Genomic DNA, 25,979 nt, shown 5'->3' with positions numbered 1-25,979 from the left:
AGAAGCTGGAATTTGGAAGGACACAGGACTGCCCCCCTTACCCAGCTTAAACCCTAGGTGGTATCAGTGTGTGGTCAGTCTTTCTGATAGCAGCTGAGGGACAGTGTTGTTTGTTCTTGTAGTGCTTTTTAATGGTTACTTTTCCTTGATTCCTAAGAACATGAAAAGTGTTTCCTATTCGCATTCTATGAACCAAACAGTTATTTTTAGTGAAAGGATTGGGAGACCACATTTAAGGGAAATATAATTTAAAAATTCATAGACAAGCTAGGCAGTGGTGACTCATGCCTTTAATCCCAGCACTCAGGAGGCAGAGCCAGGTGGATCTCTATGAGCTCCAGGCCAGCCTGCTCTACAGAGTGAATTCCAGAACAGGCACCAAAACTACACAGAGAAACCCTGTCTTGAAAAACCAACCAACCATCCAACCAATCAACCAACCAACCAACCAACAAACAAAACCCAACACCAAAACAAAAAAATCATAGACATGCTTTTTATTTTTTTGTGGTGGTGGTGGTGGTTATCTGTAAACATATAGCTTGCATTTAAAACTTCTACTAAATGACCCAAATAAGTTACCCTTTTTCCTCACAGGACAGATCAGGAACTGGCCCCCACCCCTCCCAAATATATAATGTCTCAGTTTTCTTTCTACTGTTATGATAAAGCACCATGACCAAAAGGATGAAAGGATGCATTTGGCTTATCCTTTCAGATCACAACCCATGACTGAGGGAAGTTAGGGCAGAAACTCAAACATAACCCTAGTCAGCACTGAAGGGGACCAGGGAAGAATGCTGCTTACTGGCTTTTTCCCCTCTGACTTGCTTGGTTTCCTTTCTTATGTACCTCAGGAGCACCCGCTCAGGGGTGCTACTCCCCACAGTGGACTGGGTCCTCCCACATCGACTGTCCATCAAGAGTGCCTCACAGGTTTTTCTAAGGCCAAATTTAGGAGCCATTTTTTCCTCTCTTCTCAAATGACTCTAGCTTGTGTCAAGGTGGCAAAAAACTAATCAATACACAAAACCAACTTTTAATTTTTCAGTCATGATTATGTGTATGTGGGGGTGTGTACATGTGAGTGCAGATCGCAAGGAGAACAGAGAAGGGAGGGAGTGGTCTAGAGTGGGACTTACAGGTGGTTGAGAGCCGCCGGGTGGACACAGTTGCTGGGGATTGAACTTGGGTCTCCTGAAAAATTTTCCCAGCCCCTCCAAACAGTACATTCATAACCAGCATACGCTGTTGCATTTTGAACCATGGGCCAGTAATTCTTGTGTAATACAAGACGAGAGGGGAAAACACACAGAACAGTGGTTTTGATAAGAAAAATCTTTATCGTCAAAAATATTTAAAATGTGAAAGTTTGGAAAGTAAGAAAACTATTTTTGGGTGGTAGCAGTACCAAGGATTTTGGGTTTGTCTTTTTTTTTAAAGATAATACAACACTTCTCTACTTTGTAGCTAATGAGCATCACATGCACACAAATCCAAGTGTGTTAATTCATCAACTGTGTGGCTGATTTGCTTAAAGCAGCAGTTCTCAACATGTGGGTCATGACCCCTTGGGGGTGTCAAATGATGGTTCCACAAGGGTCACCTAAGACAACTGGAAAACATAGATATTTACATTACAATTCATAACAGCAGCACAAGTACAGTTATCAAATAGCAATGAAAATGATTTTATAGTTGGAGGTCACCACAACATGAGGAACTGTATTAAAGACTGGCAGGGTTAGGAAGGTTGAGAACCCTGGCTTAGAGACTCACTTGTACTAGCATAAGCAAGGACTCTTCTTTTGCTTGTCTGGACCGGACACCTGCTTGCAGCAAGCATCCATACTTACACATCCTGGAAAACATGAATCTGAGGGCTTCCCCTTACATTGCTCTTGAAGCCCAGACCTAGTAGGCAGGAAACCAAGCGCCGCCACCAGATACCGCCAGATCTGAGGCGTGAGGAAAAGGGAAGGGTGGATGGAAGAAGGCGAGGTCAGGAAGCAGAGAGGCAGGGGGAAACAGGGCTCTTCCACAGGAGCAGAGCACAAACGCTAACCCAAGTCTCCCGGCTCCAAGTGTCTGTCCCTCCTGAACACGACGCTGCCATGGAGGGGTGCTCAGAGTCAGCAAAGCTAGAACTCTGGGGTCAGGCTCTGGAGAAGAACACTCTCTGCTGTCAATCATTCAATTGTCCATCAAACAGCAAGTTTTCAAGAGAGGAATCGATACTCCATAAGCAGTTTTACACAGGCTGTCATTGTTGGTTATGTATCATCTAATGGGATGACCCCCCCCCCCCCATTTATTCTACAAATTTCTCTCAAATCGTACAGAAGCAAACTGGTATTCAAAATATGCAGGTCTCTAACATAACCAAAGTAAGAATCAGAGTACAGCTCTTCATGATTCAAAAATATAGTTTGTTACACATTCCACTAAAGGAGTTAGTTTACAGCATAAAGTCTCTTCCTTGCAGCAACCAAGCTATGTTCTACTCTGAGTTACTCCATATTGGATGAAACAGTAGCTTTCAGGCTATGCCTTGTCCGGAGTGACTCCATTTTATGAAGCACTGGGTGGCTCCATTTTTAATCAAATGCTGGTCAGAATGAGTCTCCTCCATCTTAGACTCCACTACTAGTATGCTGTGAAGCAGGAAACACACAACTTGTTCACCCAAGTAAAGAGCTGCTATGAACTTAACAGAGTTGGTTGGGGGCATGGAAAAGCCAGGCCCAAGAGCTTACTGAGCACCCCAGAGCGATGATGAACATGACCTGGATCCCATAAAGGAGAGTGAGCTAACCCTGGGGCACAGCATCACCCTGGGACCTGCCATCTAACTGCCTGGTACAGGCTGAGATCGATAAGCACTGGACTTCAGACTGTCCCCGGGTGAAAGCTTGGGCTTGCTGCTACTCATCAGGACTTGGTGAGGCAGCACACCCTGCTCCAGCTTGCCCTGATCGTGAATCTTATTTGGCCATGGGCACTACCTTGGTACCGTCCCTGTCTCTGCCTTCGGGAAGGCCGTTCCGTAGCCCACGTATCATTATGTATGTGCAATGTATGAACTTAAGAGTTAACAAGAAGGCATAAAAGAGCCTCAGGCTGCAAACTGCCACACCATCGAGTAGAGACAAGATCACTCGGTGAATTATAGCTGATAGAATTGACTGAACTTAGGAATTTACTCTTATTCAATAAATCCTGACATCGGAGAAACAAACAAATGTGTCTGGGCTCTGTTTCTGTTCACCCCACTCCCCGTTCCCATGGTTGGTCTCATCAAACAAACTCCCAGGAATTGGTTTTCCGGATCGAAACTGGTTGCCCTTCAACTAATGATTACTCAGAAGTCTGAGGCTGAGTGAGTGCACCTTATGCTCAGACCAACATTCAAGACTTTTACATTTCTTTCTCAACATATCAGCAGACCTTTTAGGTAAGAACTGTCTTAAAGAGAAAAGTGAGGGCGGGTCAGTTGGCTCAGCAGGGTAAAGGCACTTACTGCCAAGTCTGACCATGTGACTTTAATACCCGGAACCCACATGACGGAAGGTGAGCACTGACCCCCACGAAGTTGTCCTCTGATAACCCCCTAAATAAGTGTGTTTGTGTGTGTGTGTGAGAGTGAGTGAGTGTGTGTGTGTGTGTGTGTGTGTGTGTGAAGGCAAGTTTTCTAAGAGATTAAAGAAGACACAACTTCAACAAGATAGAAAGTTGCTGTGAAATCCTACTTCTCTAGGCCACTTACTATTATTTATCCTTTATAAAAACAGAAAAAAGTAATTTGAGGGGAGACATACCCTTCCCTCCCTCTTCTTCACCCCCTGTCATCAGAGCGCACTTACCTGCACCATAGCCATTGACTTTTGTGGTGTAAGCCATGCTGACTCAAATCCAAGGATGGACGCCGCAAACAGTGAGGATGTGTGCAAATTTCATGCAGCAAGTCCCCAAAGGCTTTCAACCTGAAATGACAAAGAAAGCCCCATCAGAGCATTCAAGATGGGTAGAACCATAAGCTCGGTTTCTGGGTACAGGTAGCTGCAATGGAGAAGGCAGATTAGAACAGAGACAGGCTGAGGATCCAGGTGGCAGATGCATGAGGCTGGCCCCAAAGTATCCAGAGGAATGACATGCTCACAGGCCTGTCAGTGTCCAGACCTAACGCAATGCACCCTGGGGAGAGAAAACTGGCTCCCAGACACTGACTACTTAGGAAGTAGGACTCCTGACACATGCTCCTCTTCAATGCTCTCTATATTTTTAAATTATATATAATAGTTATATATACAAAGTTTTAAAGCTCATCTGCTTTTCTAGAAGCTGGTTCAATAATTTCATTTATCCAGCTGCAATTTCAAAGCAGTTCTTCCACCGGATGCCCTGTCCCTGAAAGGTAAACGCTATATAATAAATTTTTTGAAAAATATCTTTTCTTGGTCCCTCTTTTCTTCTATGCCGTCACTTTGTTGAAATACTAATATGGTGCAACCAGTCCTCTCTTAAAATGAAAGGACCCGATCCTTCAGTATCCTGCACTTTCTGCTGGGGAAACTTCTAATGAGAGCATGCCACGCCTACAGAGACATAGGATGCCATACCGCACAGCACGTTTCTGATTTTACATTGGCTCTCTGTTAAAAGTTACCTCGGTGGCTGGGGAGAAGGCCCAGAGGTTAAGAGCAAGGACTGCTCTTTCAGAGGACCCGGTTCAATTCCCAGCACCAACGTGGCAGCTCACAACTCTCTGTAATCCCAAGATCTGACACCTTCACACAGAAATATATGCAGGCAATGTACATAATGTGAAAATAAATAAGTTATTTTTTAAAAAGTTACCTCAGGTTACTGCATTGAGACATAATGGTTACAGACTTTGGAACAAGCAGGAAATAAACTGGGAAAAAATACCGCTCTAATTATTCCTTTTTGAAAATGCTTCTATAAAAAACGGTACACAAGAGTAACTCCAGACCTATGAAGCCAGAAGAAACACACCTCCCTGTGACGTCATGTCAGCCGAGAGGTCAAATGACTTCTCAGGAGCAAGATTGTGCCAAGATAACGGTAGAAACAAGCCATCCTAGCACACCCACCAAAACCACGGAGATTTGTTAAGAATAAGGTAAAATGCTCAGTGTACGTTGATTTTTGAAAACCAAGACAGGGCTGGAGCGATGATTTAGAAAGCAAAAAACGCTTGCTACAGAAGCTTGAGGGCCTGAGTTCAACCCCAGGCACTCACATCAAAAGTCAGATGTGATGGCTCAAAGCCAGAAAGCCAGCAACTCCTGTGAGATGGGACAGGACAGGACAAGGGGTAGAAGTTCATGGGCCAGGTCGCCTGGAGCACACAGGCCAGCAGCAGCAGCAGCGGCAGCAGCAGGAGACCTTGACTCTATAGTAAGTGATCTTTTGACCACACACACACACACACACACACACACACACACACACACACACACTCACGGCACATGCGTTCACACACGCAAATAAATAAAAACTTAAAATTAACAGTAAGTGCTATGTGTATGTACACACACCTACACACTCACCCCACAAAAATCAATGTGATATTAACATTTGTAAGGCTGAGGATGGCCAACATTCATCAATCTCTAACTGCTGTGAAAATCGTCACATGCTTCAGTACACCATGATTTTAAGTACTACTGATTTTAAAAAAGATGCTGCCAATCAAATACTAAGCCTGAGTTTGTTAAAATATATGTGTGTGTCTGTGTGTGTGTGTGTGTGTTTGTGCATTTAATTAAAAATTAGAAGTAAATGGACCAGGATGTCTCCTGTGCATGGCCCCTGGCTGATGCACTGATGGACTATGCCGGCTTCTTTGTTACCTCTCTAATCACATCATCATCATCATCATCATCCTCATCATCCTCATCCTCATCATCAATCAGTGTCTGGACTCATCTTGTCATTTGGGCTTTGTTTGCTATGAAAAGGGAGATGTGAGAATATGAATCCCATGTAAGATGGCACTCTCAGGCTCCTTTCCAAACACACAGGATGTTGGTAATACTTGTAAGTAAGAATGATGGGAAAGATGGCTCTTGATGGTGACCACACAGAACGAGGACCACGCTCCTTAGCTAGTGAAATTTTCCTCACTGTTCATAGCTACAAACTCCAAAGGACATTTTGTTGTTGTTCAAGGCTGCTTCTGTCAGGCCCCGCACGCTCTTCCAGTTACAGCGGAGTGCTGTGCTCAGAGACCAGATGCTGAACCTTCCACTCCCTGCAGGTTCCCAGCTTCTGCATACCAGGGCAGGACAGGCTAATCCCTCTCCTGACACTCCCTGGCAAACAGGGGCACTGAACACTCCAGGCAGTAAACTGTACACGTGTGGGGTGCAAGATGGCTGCGTTAAAAGGCAGGGGCAGAGGGAACAGTAGCTTCAGGAACAGAAGTGACTGCCAATGTCTGCCAGGTAAGCCTTTCCACAAAAGAATGTGGGGCCTGGAAAGACTCCAGAGGAGAGGTGGGGAGAGGAGGGGGTCAAGGAGAGAGGCCAAACTTCTGGAATTGTTCAACTAGTTACACTTCTAAAAGCCACAACAAAAACCTCAAAAACCTCAGCCTGAACCCCGTTTTCTGGCCCCTCAGGTTTGTACTCTTGTGTCAACTCACAAAGGCTTGTAAATACCACCATTTAGCCTTTTGAGGGCCAACAGAAGACAAGAAGAGACAAGCTGTGGGTGTCAGGGGTGAATCAAGTATGTGTCAAGGTATTTGAATGGAGATGTGCCCAGTCTGCCCAGCCAAGATGCACAACAGACTTTGGCCCAACACAACACACACATAATCTCTCGTTATTGGACCTTTCTCACCTGGCAGGCGATCTTTATCTCAGATCCAAATTGGTCTCTCCCACCCTCTCCTAAAACAGAACAATACAATAAAAAGAAGGAAGCCTAAAATTAGGAGCTACCAGCATGTCACAGATAAAATAACAAGGCACCCTGTCATGGGATATGGAAGCTGGCAATGTCTGTGTTGAGAACAGCTGTAAAGTGTGGATCTGTCCCTCCTCCCCGACATTATCCCATCTGACAGGTGGCCTACCAATTGTGCTGACTTGCTCTTCTTCATGAAATGCCGAGTCTTTTATTGGTCCATTGAAGAAAGCAGAGAATAGCCATGGTCCATTCCCTTGTTCCAGCTCAATAAAGCATCTCTTTTCTCCCTTGGAGGAAAGTACCAACCACTAACTCTGGTGGTGCAACTGTGGCTTAGTTCTGTTACCTATGAAAAGTATTTCTTTCAATTTGGGAGCTTCAGTAGAGAAAATAAAGGATGGGCCTTCTCTCTTTATTTCCAAAGACTGGATGGCACTGACAATCCATAGTAGTCCAAGTGTAGTTCAGTGCACAAGATAAACGCTACCAGAGTTGGCCTCACAAATACTTTACACCAGCTGAAATGAAACAAATTGTGAAAAGCAACTCAAGAGGTCTGTGAAGAGCACAGCAATGGAAGACAGCAGTTGGAGAAACTGGGGTACACACACCCACCCAGAGTTAGCTCTGTAAACCATCGGCTGTCACCACATTGCTTAGGACCCTGGACTACACTGATGATAACGCTGCAGCTAACATGATTTCGTCCCTTGCTAGGATTTCTTAAATCAGAAATCGGAAACCTCACCTACTGTATGATGTGCCATTAAGTGCTGCTGATCTGAAAACATTTTACTAATTAAATGATGATAAAATGATAAAATGACCAGGGCTGGACCAGGGCTGGAGAGATGGCTCAGTGGTTAAGAGGCCTGGATGTTCTTCCAGAGGACACAGGTTCAATTTCCAGAACCCACATTATGGCTCACAAACATCTGTAACGCCAGTCCTAGACAATCCAGCGCCCTCCCCTGCCCTCTGTAGGCATTGCACCTACATGATGCACAGACACACAGGCAAGCAAATCACTGATAACACATAAAATACTAATTTTAAAGATAAAAATAAAATGCTTACTAAAACTACATTGGAGCTGATGATGAGGGTAACTGTTGGTGGTGCAGCATGTGCTTAGCACGTGTGAGGTCCTGGGCTTGATTCTCAGCACCTTATAAAAGGAAGAAAGGGAAGAGGAGGAGGAAGAGGAGAAGGAAGAGGAATTGCACTCACTATAAGACATATCCTTGTTCTGAATGTTAAAATCTGAAAGAAATCTTAAGAACTGAGGATATTATGATAAATTCTAGACAGTTTTTATTAAAACACCCTTATCACCTTGTTTTCCCCTCCTAAGAACCTGCAAATACTAAAATCCATTTCCTCATTTTACAAGTAACAAAGGCTTAAAATTATCCAACCACCCATGCCTTTAATCCCAGCACTTGGGAGGCAAAGCCAGGCGGATCTCTGTGAGCTCGAGGCCAGCCTGGTCTACACAGTGAGTTCCAGGACAGGCACCAAAACTACACAGAGAAACCCTGTCTCGAAAAACCACCACCACCAACAAAAAAGAATGACCTAGTCACATAGCTACATGACTGAGCGGATGTAGCTGAGCTTGCCCTGTTCTCAAGTGATTAGCAGTAAGAGAATAAGGCTTTGACACAAGAGAACATACATGCACCAACACATGATTTCCCTTTCAAACCCTGCACAGGGATGCTAAGTACAAGGATGCTTGGACTCACACTGCTTTTAGACAGAAAGGAGTGTAAACGAAGCAAGATGGCAAGATGGTCTAAGGGGACTCAGAGAGGAGCCTGCAGGAAACAGACTCTACCAAAAGCAACTGGACACACAGATGCACAAACACCTTTGCTCCAATTTAAAAGACTGCACAGCTCAATTATTTCTTTAAGTTAGTCTTTCAACCAAGGCTCCAAAAACCTGTCTAACTTACCACAAACATCACATCACATCACATATGACTGTCTACACATTCTTGTAGACTCTGCAAAGACAGTCAAGTATCTAATTAATGGCAACAATTAAATTAAAAATTATATCAGACTCTCTCTCAGTGGTCTCTGCTGCTTACTGCCTTCTCAGCATCTGGGAGTGTGGGGGAGGAGGACATGCTACCCAGCCCTTCCTTGTTTTACAGCCATGCTACCTAGTACGAGCCAAGATCCAACCTCATAGGGCCCCTTCGTCTACAGCAGATCATTTTCTTTGCTTGGGAGAGGAAGGGAGGGAGGGAGGGGTCTTTACTATGGATCAAGATACAAATTAGAACCTTACTTAGACACTGGCTTTCATTTCTAATGGAGAAAGAATGTTGGGGTTTGCTTACTGAGGTCTTTTAGGTTATGTTTGTCTACACAGCTATATTTACAGCTTTGTGTGTTGGGTAAATCCCAGATAAAAGGCTAAAGTCGGTGCTTTTATCATAGAAACCAGTTAAAATGCAGGCGCTAAGGAGAAAACAAAATAAGCACCAGTGAGTAAGTTCATTCACTCATTTATTCACTCACTCATTCATTTCATTCATTCATTCATTCATTCATTCATTCATTCATTCATTCATTGTCTGGTCATCATAAGCCAGTCTGATTGTGAACCTCAGAGTATAGATTGAGCAAAGGAGACACATACCCATCCTCTTCTCCAAAATGAGCTAACTGAAGATCTGTGCTTTGGGAACAAAGAAAACATAGGTTCCTGGGATGCTTATGACCAGCTGTACCAAAAGCTCATCTTTCTGCCTTACCTGAAAAGTTCCCACGGTAACATCTGCCTCCTTATGTACTTACATTGTCCCAAAGTGGGTGTGGGTGTGCCATGCCCGCTCACAGACCCCTATTGCTCATCCACAACCACCCAACACTACAAAAGGACACCGGTATCTTTCCCAGAGTGTGTAGGAGCAGTGGGCAGGCTAACATCACCTGGAAGCCTCCAGATGTTTTCAGAGCCCCACCCTGGCTCTGCTCCAGCTGGGTTGCTGGGACAGGCATGGCTTCCTGTACACATAATAAGAACTAACATTTGCAAAGTTTCTTTCCAGGAAACTTTCTGCAGTGAAAGTTCACTGGATAGCCATGACCAACTTCTCTCCTGCCCCCACAAGTGATAGACTATGGAGGGCAGTCCCAAGCACATGGCCCTTCTTCCCTTCAGGAAAAACCCTCCACTTCCTGTTGACTTTGGAGGAAAGCATCCTCAAGACTCAGGTGAAGCACAATAGAGCAGCTTGTTCTGACCTGCTCTGGCCCCCCTGCAGTTGACCTGAGGAAAACAATCCTAATGGAAAGTACACTTTGATTTTCAAGTATGGCCAGATTACTAGTGCCTTGTTCTTTCTGTGGTGCTTAAAATATCACTACTGTTGCCTAGTTCAACATTAGGAACAAGACTAATGCTGGACGGTAGTGCCACATGCCTTTAATCCCTATACTTGAGAGGCGGAGGCAGGTGGATTTCTGTGAGGTTGAGGCCAGCCTGGGCTACAGAGTTGAGTTCCAGGATAGCCAGGGCTACACAGAGAAACCCTATCTTGAAAAAAAAAAGACAAAAAGAACAAGACTAACAGCACAGATGTAAGAGAACTCATTCCCTGTCCTTAGAAAGACTTTTAATGTGTCCTGTTTAAATGATTTAAAATGGTCTCATGTATTGCTCTTGGAGAAAAGTTTCCCTTTATTTCCCATGGGATTTTGTTCTCTGGTGACGTTCTCTAAGATGATTTTTTAACTGATCCATGGTATTACTGAAGCTGTCACTAGGTAAAGTAGGACCAGCCACACACCCTCAAGATTAACTTGAAAATGATTTACCTTAGAGTGAAGGCCCACAACAGGAGTAGCAGCATTGCCTCCCAGAATTTTGTTAGAAATGTTCCAATTTAGTGTCTTTATGGGAGTATGCAAATGGGTGGGCTTCTGATTCCTGGGCCTTCTCTTGGGCTTTTTTTCCTTCTGTTTCTTTGTCTTGTCCTACCCCAATGTGATAGTTTTTGTTTAGCCTTATATTTTATTTTGTTATATTTTAATATTACTCTTAGAGGCCTGTACTTTCCTAATGAGAGACAGAAAGGGAGTGGATCTGGAGGGGAGGGGAGAAGGAACTGGGAGGAGAAGAGGGAGGGAAAACCATAATTAGGATGTATTACGTGAGAAAAGTATTTCCCAGCAAAGAAAAAAAGAAATGAAAATCCTCAGATCTTCTTAGACATGGACCAGGTCTCTAGGAGCCACGCCCAGCGATCTGCACTTTAACAGGTTTCTAGGAGACCCCGATGGACAGCAGATGTTCTTAACACCACAGCTTGATAGGAAGATTCACTAGGAAGAAACTAAGCTCCAAGGCTCCAGGAGCAGGGAAGGGTCCAAGATTTTAACACAATGTTTCTCAGTGATTTAGAAGCTAGAAGCTTTTTTTTTTTTTTTTTTTTTTTAGCTGAGGATCGAACCCAGGGCCTTGTGCTTGCTAGGCAAGTGCTCTACCACTGAGCTAAATCCCCAACCCTAGCTAGAAGCTATCCCCAGGAAGCTGGCTTTTCAATGGTTTGTTTAAACCAATATTAAACCTCAGCATGTGATAACAGACAGTATCATATGCTACAGGGTAAACAAAATAGGCTAATGCTTACCTTTCTGAGGCTTACAGACCTTAATAGCAATACATCAGGAGGGACCCTGGATCTTTGGACCTCACATTGAGGATTTCACCTTAAAGCTATCACCAGCCTCCGGGTTCAGAAAGGCTTGGTTATGCTAAACAGAAATCTCCCAGGTGTGTGTGTGTGTGTGTATGTGTGTGTGTGTGTGTTTTCCAAGAACAAACAAATGTCTACTAAGATAAACTTTATGAGGAGGCACTTTATAACATGCTAGCTGGTGAAAGTTCTCGGTGTCAAGCAAGGCAGAACTAGAGGAAACTACATGAGGTGTCACCTTACACTCCCCATCAAACTCCAAAATACCAAGTGACATTGGTGGTGTAGTGGTGGGCAGAGCTGCCTTCCAAGATAACAAGCAATGGTAACGTAGAGAAAAAAGACTTTGTGCCCTATTATCAGAACTGGAAAAAAAAAAAAGGTACAGTTACAATAAATACTGTATGGAGGCTCCCCCCAAAACAAGAAAGAGAATTTACTCTATGATCCAGCAACCAGTTTCCAAAAACTCTCCAAAACACTGAAACAGAAACTTGAGATATTTGTGCCCCCATGCTCATTACAGAATTATTCACACTATCCAGCATGCGGCAGCCCAGAAGTCCACTGAAAGGTGAGTGTACACAGGGTCTCCACACACTCGGAGAGTACTGGTCTTTGACAAAGGTGTCCAATCAAACACTGAATAAAAAACTGCTAAGCATCTCACAAAGTACAGAAATCTTGAGAGCACATGCTCAGTGTAGTTTCCCAGGTCTTCCCTGTGCTTGTATATGCCTAAGTTTATTTCCAAATGTTACTTTATAATATATAACATTGTAGCTGGGCATGGTGCTGCAATTCTTTAATCCCAGCATTTGGGAGGTGCAGGCGGGCCTCTGGGTTCAAGGCCAAGTCTGATCTACAGAGTGAATCCCAGGACAGTCAAGGCTATACAGAGAAACCATGTCTCAAAAACCCAAACACACACACACACACACACACACACACACACACACACACACACCCCACAATAGGAGCTACCAAAAACAGTAACTATTTTACTAATGTCTGCATAGTATTCTTTCATATTTTTCCATATTTTTTAATATTTTAATTACTAAATATCTAGAATATTTTTCACATTGCAACATTTTGACAGATACACTTGACAGATTGCTTGGTATACTTTCCCAGTAAATTCCAAGAGGTGGGTGAGCAAGAAAAAAAAGACAGAGCCTGTTCATATCCTACAAATATGATAGCACTGTGTTGTTCTTCAGAACTGAGTTCCATCCCCAGTTTTGTTTCTTTGCACATGATGAACATATCCACCAAACAGCCCATCACAAATCTCTCCGCATCACAGCAAACGTGCTTTCAGTAGGTTTGAACTTGACATGACGTTTGAGCTACCCCACACCAGCGTCTGCGTTTACTCCTCACTCTGGGCTCAGCTCAGTTTTTAATCTCAGAAGCTCAGTTCCCGAACATGACAGACACTGGGGGTAAATTAACAGGAAACATCCAATTTCTCACCCCGAGTTACTCAGAGCGCCTCACTACCCACTGCTGTCCCCCAAGCTTGTCATGTGCCGCCAGTCAGGCAGACTGAAACATGAGACAGAAGGCAGTCAAAACATAGTTGGACTCAAGGAACCTTCCAGAACTGCTTCTTAACTAACCTCCAAACAAATGCTAGCAAGCCCCAGATGAAATTCTAGCATGGCCACACTGTAATGTCACAATCTCAAATTCGTGTCAGGGACACAGAGGTTAATATAGTCAAATGTGGGTTACATGCATAAAAGAAATAATTGTAAAAGTTTGAAGCCATAAAATTAAAGATGCTTTTTTTTTAAATGAAAAAGAAAAGGACAAGGAAAAAATATTATATATCAACACACATACTTATCTTGGAAGCGGCCTTATAGATATTCAAACGCATTCCCAAAGCACAGCCATGAGTATCAGATGCAATGCTGGGTGAACAGAAACCTCCCATGGGTCACTGAAGCGGCTCCGAGAACAGGGTACATCCAAGTTCTTGTCTCTGTACGTGAGGACACTTGGTGAAGTGGAACACAGTCTCACAAGCTCGTTGGAAGCGTCCCCTGGTTTTGTTCCGAAGAGTTCATAATCCCAGTCCACCCTTGGATGGAGGCAGGAGGGCAAGGGACCTTATCACACTTCCCCTTTATCTTGTCCCTCTGGCCTGCATTCCTGTCCTCACAGCCCCTGAGGAGCCAGTTCTGGGAATTCCACACGTTAAAACCTTTGTTATTCTACGTGGTTCCTCTCTCTCTCCCCCAGTATCTCAACTAACCACAGCCATCCTCAAAGCTGGGGGCCACATGTGCCACCCTAACTCAGGGGAGGTCCAATGGCATCCAGAGCCACAGCTGGGTGAAGCACCCACTTCCCGATGACTTGCTACTCAGGCTGTGTCACACAGACCTGGGGTCTGATGGAGCCTGCATCCTTCAGAACTGACTGGAAAGCACGGATTTAGGCTGACACTCCAGACCTACTGAACCTCAGACCCAAAACCTGTGGTTCAGTAAGAGCCCCACATCAAAGCATCAGAAGGTTTGTTTTAATAAACAGATCTTCACCACACTTCTCCCTTTCTGGAGAATAGAGTGGGTCCAGCACTAAAAACATCTCATGCTTTGTTGATTGTTCTGTATTCACATTTCCTTGGGGCTCATAAGCACAGAGAACAACTGTCAGGTGAGAAAGGTCTTAACCAGGTAAGACTCGCATGGAACTTTCCTCAAACTGCCCCGCAATGAGAACACCAGGAGTGCATGTAACTAAATAGCAAAGCATCACTTTAGCCTTTTTATAAATTCTGTGTTAAGGCCAGCAGCAAGGGACAACTTCATACCCTTATGTTGAGTACTGTAAGCAGTCACACAAAGTGACACTCATCCCTTTGCTATAAAAGAGGACAGAAGTGTCAGAAATCCCTCTTTGAGTTTTGGGTCTTTTGGTCCTGGCTTCTCTTTTTACAGGGAAAGACAGCCAGTGAGGAGGCTGCCATCTAGCCTACCCCCATCACCTTGCATCCCCTTCTGTGAGCCACCCTAAAGGAGATATACAGGAAGGGAGCTATAAAAAAAAAAAAAAAAATGGAAAAGTGGGAAAATGAGAAAGAAAAGGACAAGGAATGTAGGAAAAAATAGTATATATTAACATACATACTTAGCTAGGAGGAGGCCTTATAGATTATATAAGATTATATATACACACACACACACACAAACACATTCCTGGGGCACAAACTTGAGTATCAGAGGCAATGCTGAGTGGGCAGAAACTCTCCTGCATCACAGAGGCTCCGAGAGAACAGTGCATCCAAATTCCTGTCCCCTTGGGTGCCTGACATGGAGAATAACGGCTCAACATGGGACCAATACCACCTTAAAGCATGTGCTCACACCAAAGGAAACTGCGCTGGGCTTTCAGGAGGCTTTCAGGATGCTTCTGGGGTGTTCCTGGACCAAATCCACTCTCCGCAGGTCAATTCAGTGCCGAAGCTCAGTTACTGCGGACCTTAATCATTTCACTAATTTGCTGGCTCCTCATTTAATGTTCTCCTATGCCTTGAGACAGAGTGACCAGAAAACTTGAGGTCTAAGGGGGACACTTTGGAGACTGTTAAAATGAGAAAGAAATGGAATGTTAAGGACAACAGACTAGTCTAGACTCAGGCAAATTGAGACATATAATTTCTCTACCTTTAAAGAATGGGGGTGTGTCGAGGGGAATGGAGAAGGCTAGCAAATAAAAATACTGGGAAATCATGACATGGACACTGTAGAAATTACCTATAAGGCAGGCATTTTTTATGCCCTTCTATGCCACAAGACCCAACCCACTTTGCTAAAGCTACAGAGAAAGTACAGTTGCAGTGTTAAGATAGGCTGTCGATGTTGTCACACTGCTGTCCCCAGTGTCATGCTTTTAACATCAGTGTTGACAAAATGATTCCTGCATGAGAAGCTCTGCACCCCACTCCGACGAGCCGTGTGGGCCTCACTTTAACCAGAGTCACCAGTATTATCTACATGGTTTCAGACACCAGTTCCCCCAGCTTCCACCCTAAACCATACATGACAACAGGCTTCGTGAGATCCTCAGCCTGGGACAGAGAGAGAAATAAGGATCAGAGCAGTGAGCCTCTTGGCATGTGATGGCTCCTGCCATACCAAGCACTGCCTTTCCCCACTGGGCTGTGAGCTCTCTGAGTGCGAGGATTATGTCATCTCAGGGTCCTGGCACCTCACACTCACAGCCCAGCTGGGGTTCCACAGTATTTCTAATTAATAAAAAAACTGTACTTTGAGGACAGGATACACTCCATGAGAAAGTATACTGATGCCTCTCCATTTCTTTGTCTACATTTTCAGTTTTGAATGAGAAGGTAAGTTACAATATATATGCTATGAAATATGTATGTAAAATATATACACATATATATGATATAAAATATACATTTAAAGACAAGTTCTAATGTAGAGCAGGCTGGCCTTGAACTCACTATGTAGCTGAGGGTGTCCATTTTCTCATCCTCCTGCCTCCATCTCCTACTGGAATTATAAGCATACACCACCATGGAGTGCCGGAAGAGAACTCAGGGTTCCATATATATAAGCAGGCAAGCAGTCTACCACAGGGCTGCATCCTCAGCCCTGTATACATATTTTTAATATATCAGGATGAGCTATGATCAAAGACCAAAGAGATAAAGAAATTCCTGCTGTGTAGTTAAGAACACAAAAGGAAAAGGATACCCAGATAAGTGTTCTTGCACCTGCAGCTATGGTGATATTTTATTTGTGCTGAAATGTGATTTTATTTGTATGTTAATAAATAAAGTTGCCTGGGGGTCAGAGTAAGCCGTAGCAGAAGTCTGGCAGTAGTAGCACAAGCCCTTAATCCGATCACATGGCAGGCAGAGTCTGTGTGTTCAAGGACACAGCCAGTTTGGAGACACATGCCTTTAATCTCAATGCAAACCACAGAGACCTAGAAGTCTGTATAGACAGGCAGTGACGAGAAGGTCATGTGGCTGAGTTTACAACCAATGAGAAGGCAGAACAGAAAATCAATAAAAAGACAGACACACAGGAAGTAGGCCTCTTTCTGAGGGGAAGGATGGCAGCGGCAGTGGGTGGTAAGAAGGCAGTTTTAAGTCTCAGCTCTCAGCTACTGCTCTGACCTCTTGGGCTTTTAACTCTGCATTTGGCTCTGTGTTTCTTATTTAATAAGACCGTTACGTCTACATGCAGCAGGTTGTACAACAGTCTGGGAGCAGAACATGCTGTGCCCTGGATGGAGCAGAGCCTTTACTCTTTATCTGTGGGGACTGCAACAGTATCTCTGTGAAAATCACTCCCCACCCTACTAACTCGGGAGGCCACGGGTGGGAGCCGATGCTTCATCTCTGCTCCGTGCACCTGTGGGCCCGAAGAAGAAACCGAGCTGTTTAGTACTGAGTGTTTACTGCTCTGAGAAAACAAGCTAAGCCAGAACACTCAGCTCCAGTGCTCACAATGCTTCGGCACTCAGAAGACACAGCTATCTCTGGACCCTTCCCCTCAAGACCCTTCCTTGAGGCAAACCGCAGAATGTTGTTTGTTTTGTTTAGAAAGAACTAAAGATGTATTTTCAGGGCTGGGCAGTGGTGGTGCACGCCTTTAATCCCAGCACTCGGGAGGCAGAGTCAGGTGGATCTCCGTGAGTTCGAGGCCAGCCTGGGCTACCAAGTGAATTCCAGGAAAGGCGCAAAGCTACACAGGGAAACCCTGTCTCAAAAAACCAAAAAAAAGATGTATTTTCAGAACAAAAATGGATGGACAATTACCAAAAGAACTAGTTTTAACTAGTTTGAGACCTGAATGGTTCAGAGGATAGAACCGTGGCTTGTCTATATTTCATGGAAAATCAGACAAAGAAACCAAAAGGGCATAAAGTAGTAGTATTTTTAAACTTAAGTTTCTGTTTATTGTTGATTTCTCATCTTGTTACATCACACTAGAGCACACCAGCATGGCCAGAAATGCTGTTAAAACTGCTCTGCCATGACATTCCATCCTACCCAGAGCCAAGCCTGCCTGTCACAATATGTAGAAGACTAATGTAAACAGACAGTCAGATCAACAAGTCACTGTGCTATCACTGTGAAGAGACACCATGACCAAGACAACACTTATAAAAAGGCCTCATTTATTTGTGGGCCTTGCTTACAGTTTCAGACTCTGATTATCATGGCAGGAAGCATGGTGGCAGCTAGGCAGGCATGGGGCTGAGGGTTCTGCATTCTGATCTGAAGGCAGCAGGAAGAGAGACACACTCAGCCTAGCACAGGCTTTTGAAACCTTAAAGCCCGCCCCCAGCGACAAACTTCCTCCAACCAGGCCACACCTCCCAATAGTGCCATTCTTTATGAGCTTAGGGGGTGGGAGGCAATTGCCACACGATCCCTCTCAAACAGTTCCACTAACTGGGGACCAAGCATTCGAGCATACGAGCCCATGGGGGCCGTTCTCACTCAAACCCCACGGCATGATAAAATACTGCCAGTTTAGATAAGGCTCTGCTGACAATGGCAATCTTCCCTCTCCCCCAGCCACCACCTCAGTCAGATTACATGATGAAGGTGGCTTTGGAGGACATAGTAACTCAAAGGCAAATCCCCAAAGTGAGGGTAAGGTAATCCAAAAGTGACGCTGAGAAAGAACTGCTGGGGAAACAGTCTCCAGGTCCTTGTCATTTTTACAGCACAATAGGATAGTTAAAGTCACTACTGGGGATGACGAACCTCACAAAGAAGGTCAATCATATTCAATGGATTGCTTAAGGAAGTTTACAAGTACAAAAACAATTTCAAAAGCTGTTAAAAAATGGTTGTAAAATGAGAAGGGGATAGAAAAGACAAGTTAGAAGGGCAAAGCCTGTTCTGTTTGGAAATCTGAGTCACCCAGATAACATATTCTGGTGGAGAAATATAAAGAGCTATGTTTTACCATAATTTAATTTTAAATATTTTCTTTCTGTATGTCTGCTTGTAGTGTTTGATGATACCCATATTTCCAAGTCTGTGTGATTATTAATTTTCCTCATTTTTTAAGATTTATTTTTATTTTTTATTTATGCATATCTGTGTGTGTGTGTTTGTGTGTGTGTGTGTGAGAGAGACAGAAAGAGAGACAGAGAGAGAGACAGAGAGAGAGAGAGAGAGAGAGAGAGAGAGAGAGAGAACACATGTACACCTGAGGAGGCCTCTGGTAATGGGAACTGAACTTTGGTCCCCTGTAAGCGCAGGATGCGCCCTTACCTGCCTACCCATCTCTCCAGACCCTCAAATCAGGATCTGAAACTTACAAAAAAATCAGGAAAGTGAAACAATATGTGATGCAGTAACTTCCCTTGAGCTCTGTGGGTCTGCCACAATTCCTCAGGCCTCCTGGTAGTCTTGAATATAGTCCGGACTACTGACTCATACAATATCAATCAACAAGCATCTGTTGAAGTTGGTCTTTGAGTTTTATAGCTAAATCATGTATAATTTATTAGTGCTTTACCTTAGTTTTGTTGTATAAACTAAGCATATATTAATTTTTCCCGTTTTAATTTTTTTTTAATGTGTATGGGTGCTTTGCTCGCCTGAGTGTCTATGGAGGCCAGAACACAGCATCGGATCCCCTGGAACTAGAGTTGCAGTTATGAGCTGCCACATGGTGCTGGGAATTGAACCTGAATCCTCTGGGAAAGGAGCCAGTGCTCTTAACCACTGAGCCAGCTCTCCAGCCCCTATATTAATAATTTTAAGCATTAGGGATTTCATTTCTTTAAAATGCAAGTATCTGTTTGTCTCAAAGATGTGTTTGTGTTATATTTTAATGTATATGAGTGCTTACTTGCATGTATATCTGTGTACCATATGTGTGCTTCATTCTCTGCATAGGTCAGAAAAAGGCATTAGATCCCTGGAACTGGAGTTACAGATGGTTGTGAGCTACCCAGTGAGTACTGAGAAATGAACCCTCATTCTCTGCAAGAGCCCTATTTCCTTTTCAAATGGCTAATTACTATGGACATTTATTAAGCACCATGTGCATACTGCAATGATTACTATATTTAAAAACAAAGCAACAACATCAAAAATAAGTGATAAACATAAACCCCGGATACTTACTAAGCTTATAGTCTAAAATAAAACACAAGAATTCTGCATGCCTACCACAAATTCTCCTCAACTTAGAACAGGCTATTTCAGGTACAGTGTTTAGGCTTGGAATGTGATCCAAGTGTCTTCCTTGTATCTATTTTCCCCATTACATCGGGCTTGCTAAGAAAAAAAAAGCATTTAGAGATTTGGTGAGAACAACGGATTGCTGCCCTGCAGAGTTCTAAACAGAGGTGCCCACAGGCTCAGCAGCCAGTGATGTCTACACCAGGACTGCTTTCTCCTCCACTTGAGTACAACTTCCTCCTTTCCCCCTGCCATGGCTCCCACCACCCACCATCAAGGAATAAAGTTCTGTCCCTCGATGAACAACCTACTGTGCTGGAGACTGAGCAAGGGCAACTTCTGGGAAATAGTAATTCCTACTTTAAAAGGGAACCTCACAAACAGCCGGAGGAGACACCTGGCTATGTAAGACACACAAGGCGGCCCAGCCCACGAATCTCCAAAGTGATTAAGATCATATCAAATGCTTGCTCTTTTGTTCTCTATTTCTGGCGTAAGAATACAGAAGAACTTTAGCATCAGGATGCTATAGTGCACACTGCCTATTTTAGACAGTTTTGGTTTGGTCTGGTCTGGTTGTTTGTTTTCTGGTTTCTGAGACTATACAGCCACAGCTGACCTTGAACTCACTATGTAGGCCAGACAGGCTCTGAATTTGTGATCTTTGGCACCAGCCTTTCAAGTGCTAGGATTACAGGACCTAATTCTTGAATTTGTAAATGTTTCAGAATAAGAGGCAACTCCTTTTTACCCAATTTAACAGGAATTGACACTTTGGACAAGAGGAGCGGCACTTTGTCACAAACCTCAGCAACCTGAGTGACCACACAGATTCTAAAACTGGTTTTGATTTAACCATTTCCCCGGAAGACAACATCTTCAGGCCTGCAAGGCCAGCATCCCTCTACTCCACTTCCCTGCACAGGGGCTGAGTGGAATTACCACAGGCTCTCCATGGGGGATGGCCAGGGGTGGCGGACGGAGGTACGTGCTGCATGCACAGTGATAAGCACGCCCACACTAGTGTGTACCTGTTTTCACAGGAAAAGACAATCAAAGGTAGTTAGTACACTGATGCTGAAAAACATTCTCTGTGGGCCTGGAAGATGGCTGAGAGACTAAGAATGCTTCCCCAGATACCCAAGATGGAGTCCCAGCACCCTCAGAGAGGCTCACAATTGTCTGTAACTCCCGTCCCAGGGGATCGCAAGTTGGTTTCTGACCTCCTGGGGCACCAGAAATGCATGTGGTACACAGACCTACACACAGATCAAAAATACCCATACACAAAACATAAATTAATAAAAAGTTTTTAAAATCATTTGTTTTCACTCAAATTCTAATGGGAGAAGAGTCTTTTAAAGTTCAGACTGGTATTTTGGGAGGACAAGCAAACAAGACCATACACTTCAAAACAAAATGAGAAAGCCAAACCCAGTCTTTTCCTACAGCAGCAGCATGGGCAGAGCTAATCAACACAGAAAGTTATAACACAGCAAAGGGTAAGCTTGGAACACAATGACAAGGGTCAGAAAGACATTGAAGGAGGTATCTGAAAGGCTTATGGAAGCTATAACATAAACCCTATCAGAAAATGCTTATATATGGATATATGTGGATATATAGTATGTATATCATACAGATCTCATACACACATACACAAATGCACACCAAAAACACCTGAATATGATTTCAAGGAAAGATGGACGAGACAGAAAAGTGTCACCCTCCTACCCCAGCACATTCTTGGATTAAAACTCTCATCTTGAAATATATAAACTGTCATTAATCAATACATTATAAATTTTTAATTTCCCCCCTTTTAAATCTAAGATCTTTTCATGTCATGACCTAAGCAGGCACTTGAGAATGACCTCCCCTGTGTTATCCATGTTTTCCAAACAGGCTTTCTTCTTACAAAAAAGTTACTTTGTTTCTTACAAAAACATGTTGACATATTTAGCACAAAGAACTACAAAGTAGGAGGGGAAGATAGAGACAGTCATAAACAGGCATTAACAGAACAGTTCCAGACTTCCAAAGATACTCACCCTCCCATCCCCTCGGCATGAGCTTTGCAGACAGGCCCGGCAGCCAAGGAGGCATAAAAATAAAACTCCCAAAATACCAAAAGGAGGTAGGACCCTTTCCCATCCACAGAAGCTCAGATGTGGGGAAGTTAGGGGACAGGCACCTGTTGACTGGGAAGAACCCCGAGGGAGGTCTTGCCTCTAGGAATTCAAATATCTCAAGAATTACCTGCTGCCATGCCTTGTCTAGCTTGCAGTATTGTCCCTCAAGGATGGAGAATTTTACCAGTTAACTCAGAGAAATGCCCACTACCCCACAGTGCTGGTGGCTGAGTACCAACAGGAACCCCGAGTTCTGGATAGGGCATCCAAAAATTAAGCCCGTCTGTTCCAAACATTAGCAAAACCAACAACTGGTTCAGAACTAGACCTGCCAAACGCTTCCCAGCCTTTATTTGCTCAAGTGTCAATCAATTTAGGGAAAGCGCTGCGTAGATAATTCCTCTTTCTAAGGTGAGGGAGGAGAAGGAAAAGGGTTCTTTGCATGGAATCTTCAGAATGCTGTTCCTTCCCACTGACGTGGTAAAACACTCAGTGACTTAACTATGAAGTTTCCTAAATACCGGTTTACTCTGGGGCCCTTCCTGCTCTCAGGCTACAGAGGCCATGAGTTGGAAGACACACAGGGGTGAGAAGCAAAACCTAAGGGCTGGTGCATCAGAGCACACTGGTTATATTCGCTGAGAAATCCAAGCCAGCAGCTATTAGAGTCCAACCTCTCAGTCTATGAGCATCAAATTCCCAAGGGGGAAGAAAAGCAGGCTCAGAGAGAAAGCAGATTAATGGTTCCTAGGTCTGGTGTGTGGTGCCAAAAATGGAAGGGAATGGCTCATGACTGTCGATCAGCTTTCCTTTTGGAATGATAGAAACATTCAAACATGGCTTGTGGTGATGGCCGCACGATTATGGATCATGGATTTGCACATGTTAATACATGTGTAGGCTGCCTGTGTGGTGAATTATACTTCAATTAAACTTCCATAATATTACCCAAACTGAAATTCAGGGCATGGGAGATGGCATAGTGGAAGAAAGCACTTGTTGAGCAAGTGTGAAGACACGAGTTCAAATCCCCAGAACCCACTCGAAGCCAGGTACGCTCACCCTTGTAGAAACCCAGTGTCTTTATCATTCCTATAGTGAGATGGGAGACCCTTGGCGGCAGCTAGCCTGGGATATATGTATATATGGGTGAGGGGAGGCAAGGCCCATCCCCTGAGGATCTCCTCTGCCCGCCATACAAGTGCTGTGGAGGCACATGCACCCATATTCACATAAAGAGATTAAAAACCAAAAAAACAAACACAAAACACTAAAATATCTAAATTCCCTTGATCTATAACGTCAGAGAGCTGGTAGGGAAAGGTAAGAATCGAGGAAAGGGCATGAGAAGACCAGAGAGTTCAAAAGCTGTAAGATGAGTTGAGAACGCACCAATGGTCCTTCTCACAGAATCATCTCTCCAAGCAAGCGCAGGCTCAGCCTCTCGGATGTTAGGAGATGTCTCCGATGCAAGGTCCTTAACTACAGGGTCATGTGCTTGGAAATTCTTTGCACCTGCAATGCTTGGTAGAGCATCCAGACTTCTGCAGGCTGCTCTGCCTGTGCAGTGTCCATAGTGGCAGAAAAGGTCTCCTGAACCATAGCACAGAGGCTATAGACAACCCCAAGAGACAGCAAGATGTTCCCCTTACTTCTAATGACACACCTGATGAGGATTACAGCACAGGAAACAATTACACAAAAGACTTTCATTTGTTTATCTGATAAAGACAGAGCACACACACACACACACACACATGCTCAGACAGCTTTTAAATATGTTGTGTGTATCTCCTTGCATTAATTAGCACTTCCATAGGGATTCCGGTTTTCCTCAGCTGAATTCTTCACCATCGCTGGGCTAATTTTTCAGGGTGCAAGTATCACTTACTACTGGCAAAGGGAAACCGGTTTGGGCTCTTGGCAACATCTGCTAAAAACTGACATCAAAATTTGGCACTCCTTTGTACAAATTCATTAACACTCAGACAGACATGTAAAAACGCCGATGTGGGTCCACAAACGGAGTTTCCTTTCAGATGGACAGTCAGGATGAGAATGGGAGTGAGCGCCTTCAACTTCCCAAAGCACACAAGTTGGGGAGGAAGGCTTTCCAGTGCCTCACTCAGAGGTGGGTTTTATTCTAAAAGGGAACTGCGTGCACTGAGGTTGGGAGGCTGCTGGACTCCGAACACCTCTGGCCACCCCCATCCCAAACTCAAATGATGAAACTTAACTCCCGAGACAATGGTTCCAAGAGTGGGGCTTGGACTGGGGAGGATAGCTCACTGGGTAAGGGCACTCGATTGCACAAGCATGAGAACATGAGTTCAGATCCCCAGTATCCACATAAAAAGCCAGGCATGGCCTAGTGTTCCTGTAACCCTATCAGGAAGGGGCAGAGACAGGCAAACCAGTGGGGCTTGCTGGCCAGCTAGCCTAGCTGAAAACCCACAAGCGCCAGGGTTTCATCGAGAGACCCTGCCCCAAGAGAATAACGCTCCAGGCAGGGCGTGGAGGTACACAGGAGACAAATCAGGTGGATCTCTGTGAGTTCCAAGCCAGCCGGGCTCTGTTACACAGAGAAAGCCTGTCTTGAAAAACCAAACAAATGAAAAAGGAGAGGGAGAGGGAGAGGGAGAGGGAGAGGGAGAGGGAGAGGGAGAGAGAGAGAATGTAAAGCTTTGAATGATAGAGAATGTGTCACACACACACACACACACACACACACACACACACACACACACACACACACCTTGCTCTTGTGTTTCTGGGAGGAGGTCAGTCAGAGATATGTGCTTTCAACAGGATCAGTGCCCTTTAAAAAAAAAAAAAGGCTTGAGGGTACAGGTGGGGCTGTTGTTCTGGGAGCATGTGAAGACACACAGCACCACCCACCCCATGAGGAACAGGCCCTCGCCATCTACTGAACTCCTTGATTTTAGACACCCATGCTTCCGGAATTTGAGCTTAGGCACTTTAAATGATCCCACCCCCAGCATTCTGTTACAGCAGCCCTGGCTAAGACAGATACCTCACATGGAGCCTGAAGCACATGGCTACTGCCCTGTTCAGGAAATCATCCAACATCAAATCTACAAGTGGAAAAAAGTGGGCTCTTGACACCCGTTACTGCCAGTGATATGAAAGAGAAGAATTTCAAGGGATATTGAAGTGAAACAGGGCAAAGTACAGTTTCCAAAGTAAACCAGCAGCTCTGAAGAAAAGCTGAATAAAGCAAAACGGTTAGCATCCAATTTGTGGGGGAAAGCATGTTTTGGGGGTGTTTTAATGGGGCCGCTACAGGAAAGAGAGACACAATATTTGGTTCTTTCCCCATGTATGACATAAAATCATTCTAAGTCATTAACTTTTTAGAAGGTGAAAGCCTTAAAATGCACGAAGATAGTTAAGTATGCTGAAATCAATCTGTTTGCTCAAGCTGCAGGTAAAAGGTGCGGATTGTTCCCAAGGGGTGAGCACGGCCCAATAAATACCCTCTTTGGGAGAATCAAAAGAGGCAGTTTCAATACTCACACTGATTTGAGGATCAGAGGAAATGACAGAAGAGAATTAGGAATAACTAAGTCCTTCTTCCACAGAAGTCAAATTTAACAAGATTATGAAAGAAAACATCAAGTCACTTCAAAGGGCAGGTAGCCTGGCGTTGGCCCAGAACCCGGGAATCAAGAACTAACATCATCCTCGCCAAGTACCCCGCCTCTGACAGACAGGACTCCCTGGGACGCCTCACACAGCTGGTGCCAGAATGTAATTTTAGCCTCAATGCCCAGGAGGAAACAGACTCATCAGAAGCTTTCTTCTTCCTATGCTTCTCTTCAACAAACCCGCATCATCCCCGACCCAGCGGAGGGGCACTCATCCCAGACACCTTCTTCAAGGCCAAGAGGGTAACCAAGAAAGCAAAGGCTCAGGCCAGAACCAGAAGGGAGAGAAAGTGGAAGGGGCTGGTTCGGGTGAGCCTTCA

At 44.3% G+C, this 25,979-nt stretch overlaps 1 protein-coding gene across 3 annotated transcripts in view; it reads right to left on the bottom strand.

Moving 5' to 3' along the window:
• Positions 1–25,979, bottom strand: part of Kank1 (KN motif and ankyrin repeat domains 1) — a 204,031-nt gene that overhangs the window by 55,447 nt on the left and 122,605 nt on the right. For all 3 annotated transcript variants that reach the window (XM_036208220.1, XM_036208203.1, XM_036208212.1), the window contains exon 3: positions 3,864–3,983. In XM_036208220.1, the coding sequence (XP_036064113.1) occupies positions 3,864–3,900 (37 nt within the window). In that variant the 5' untranslated portion in view covers positions 3,901–3,983. The remainder of the gene's footprint in view (positions 1–3,863; positions 3,984–25,979) is intronic.

The sequence above is a fragment of the Onychomys torridus genome, chromosome 1, assembly GCF_903995425.1.
Source record: "Onychomys torridus chromosome 1, mOncTor1.1, whole genome shotgun sequence".
Taxonomy (NCBI): domain Eukaryota; kingdom Metazoa; phylum Chordata; class Mammalia; order Rodentia; family Cricetidae; genus Onychomys; species Onychomys torridus.
Note: the sequence above shows the minus strand (reverse complement) of the source record. Positions and strands in the feature narration are given on the sequence as shown.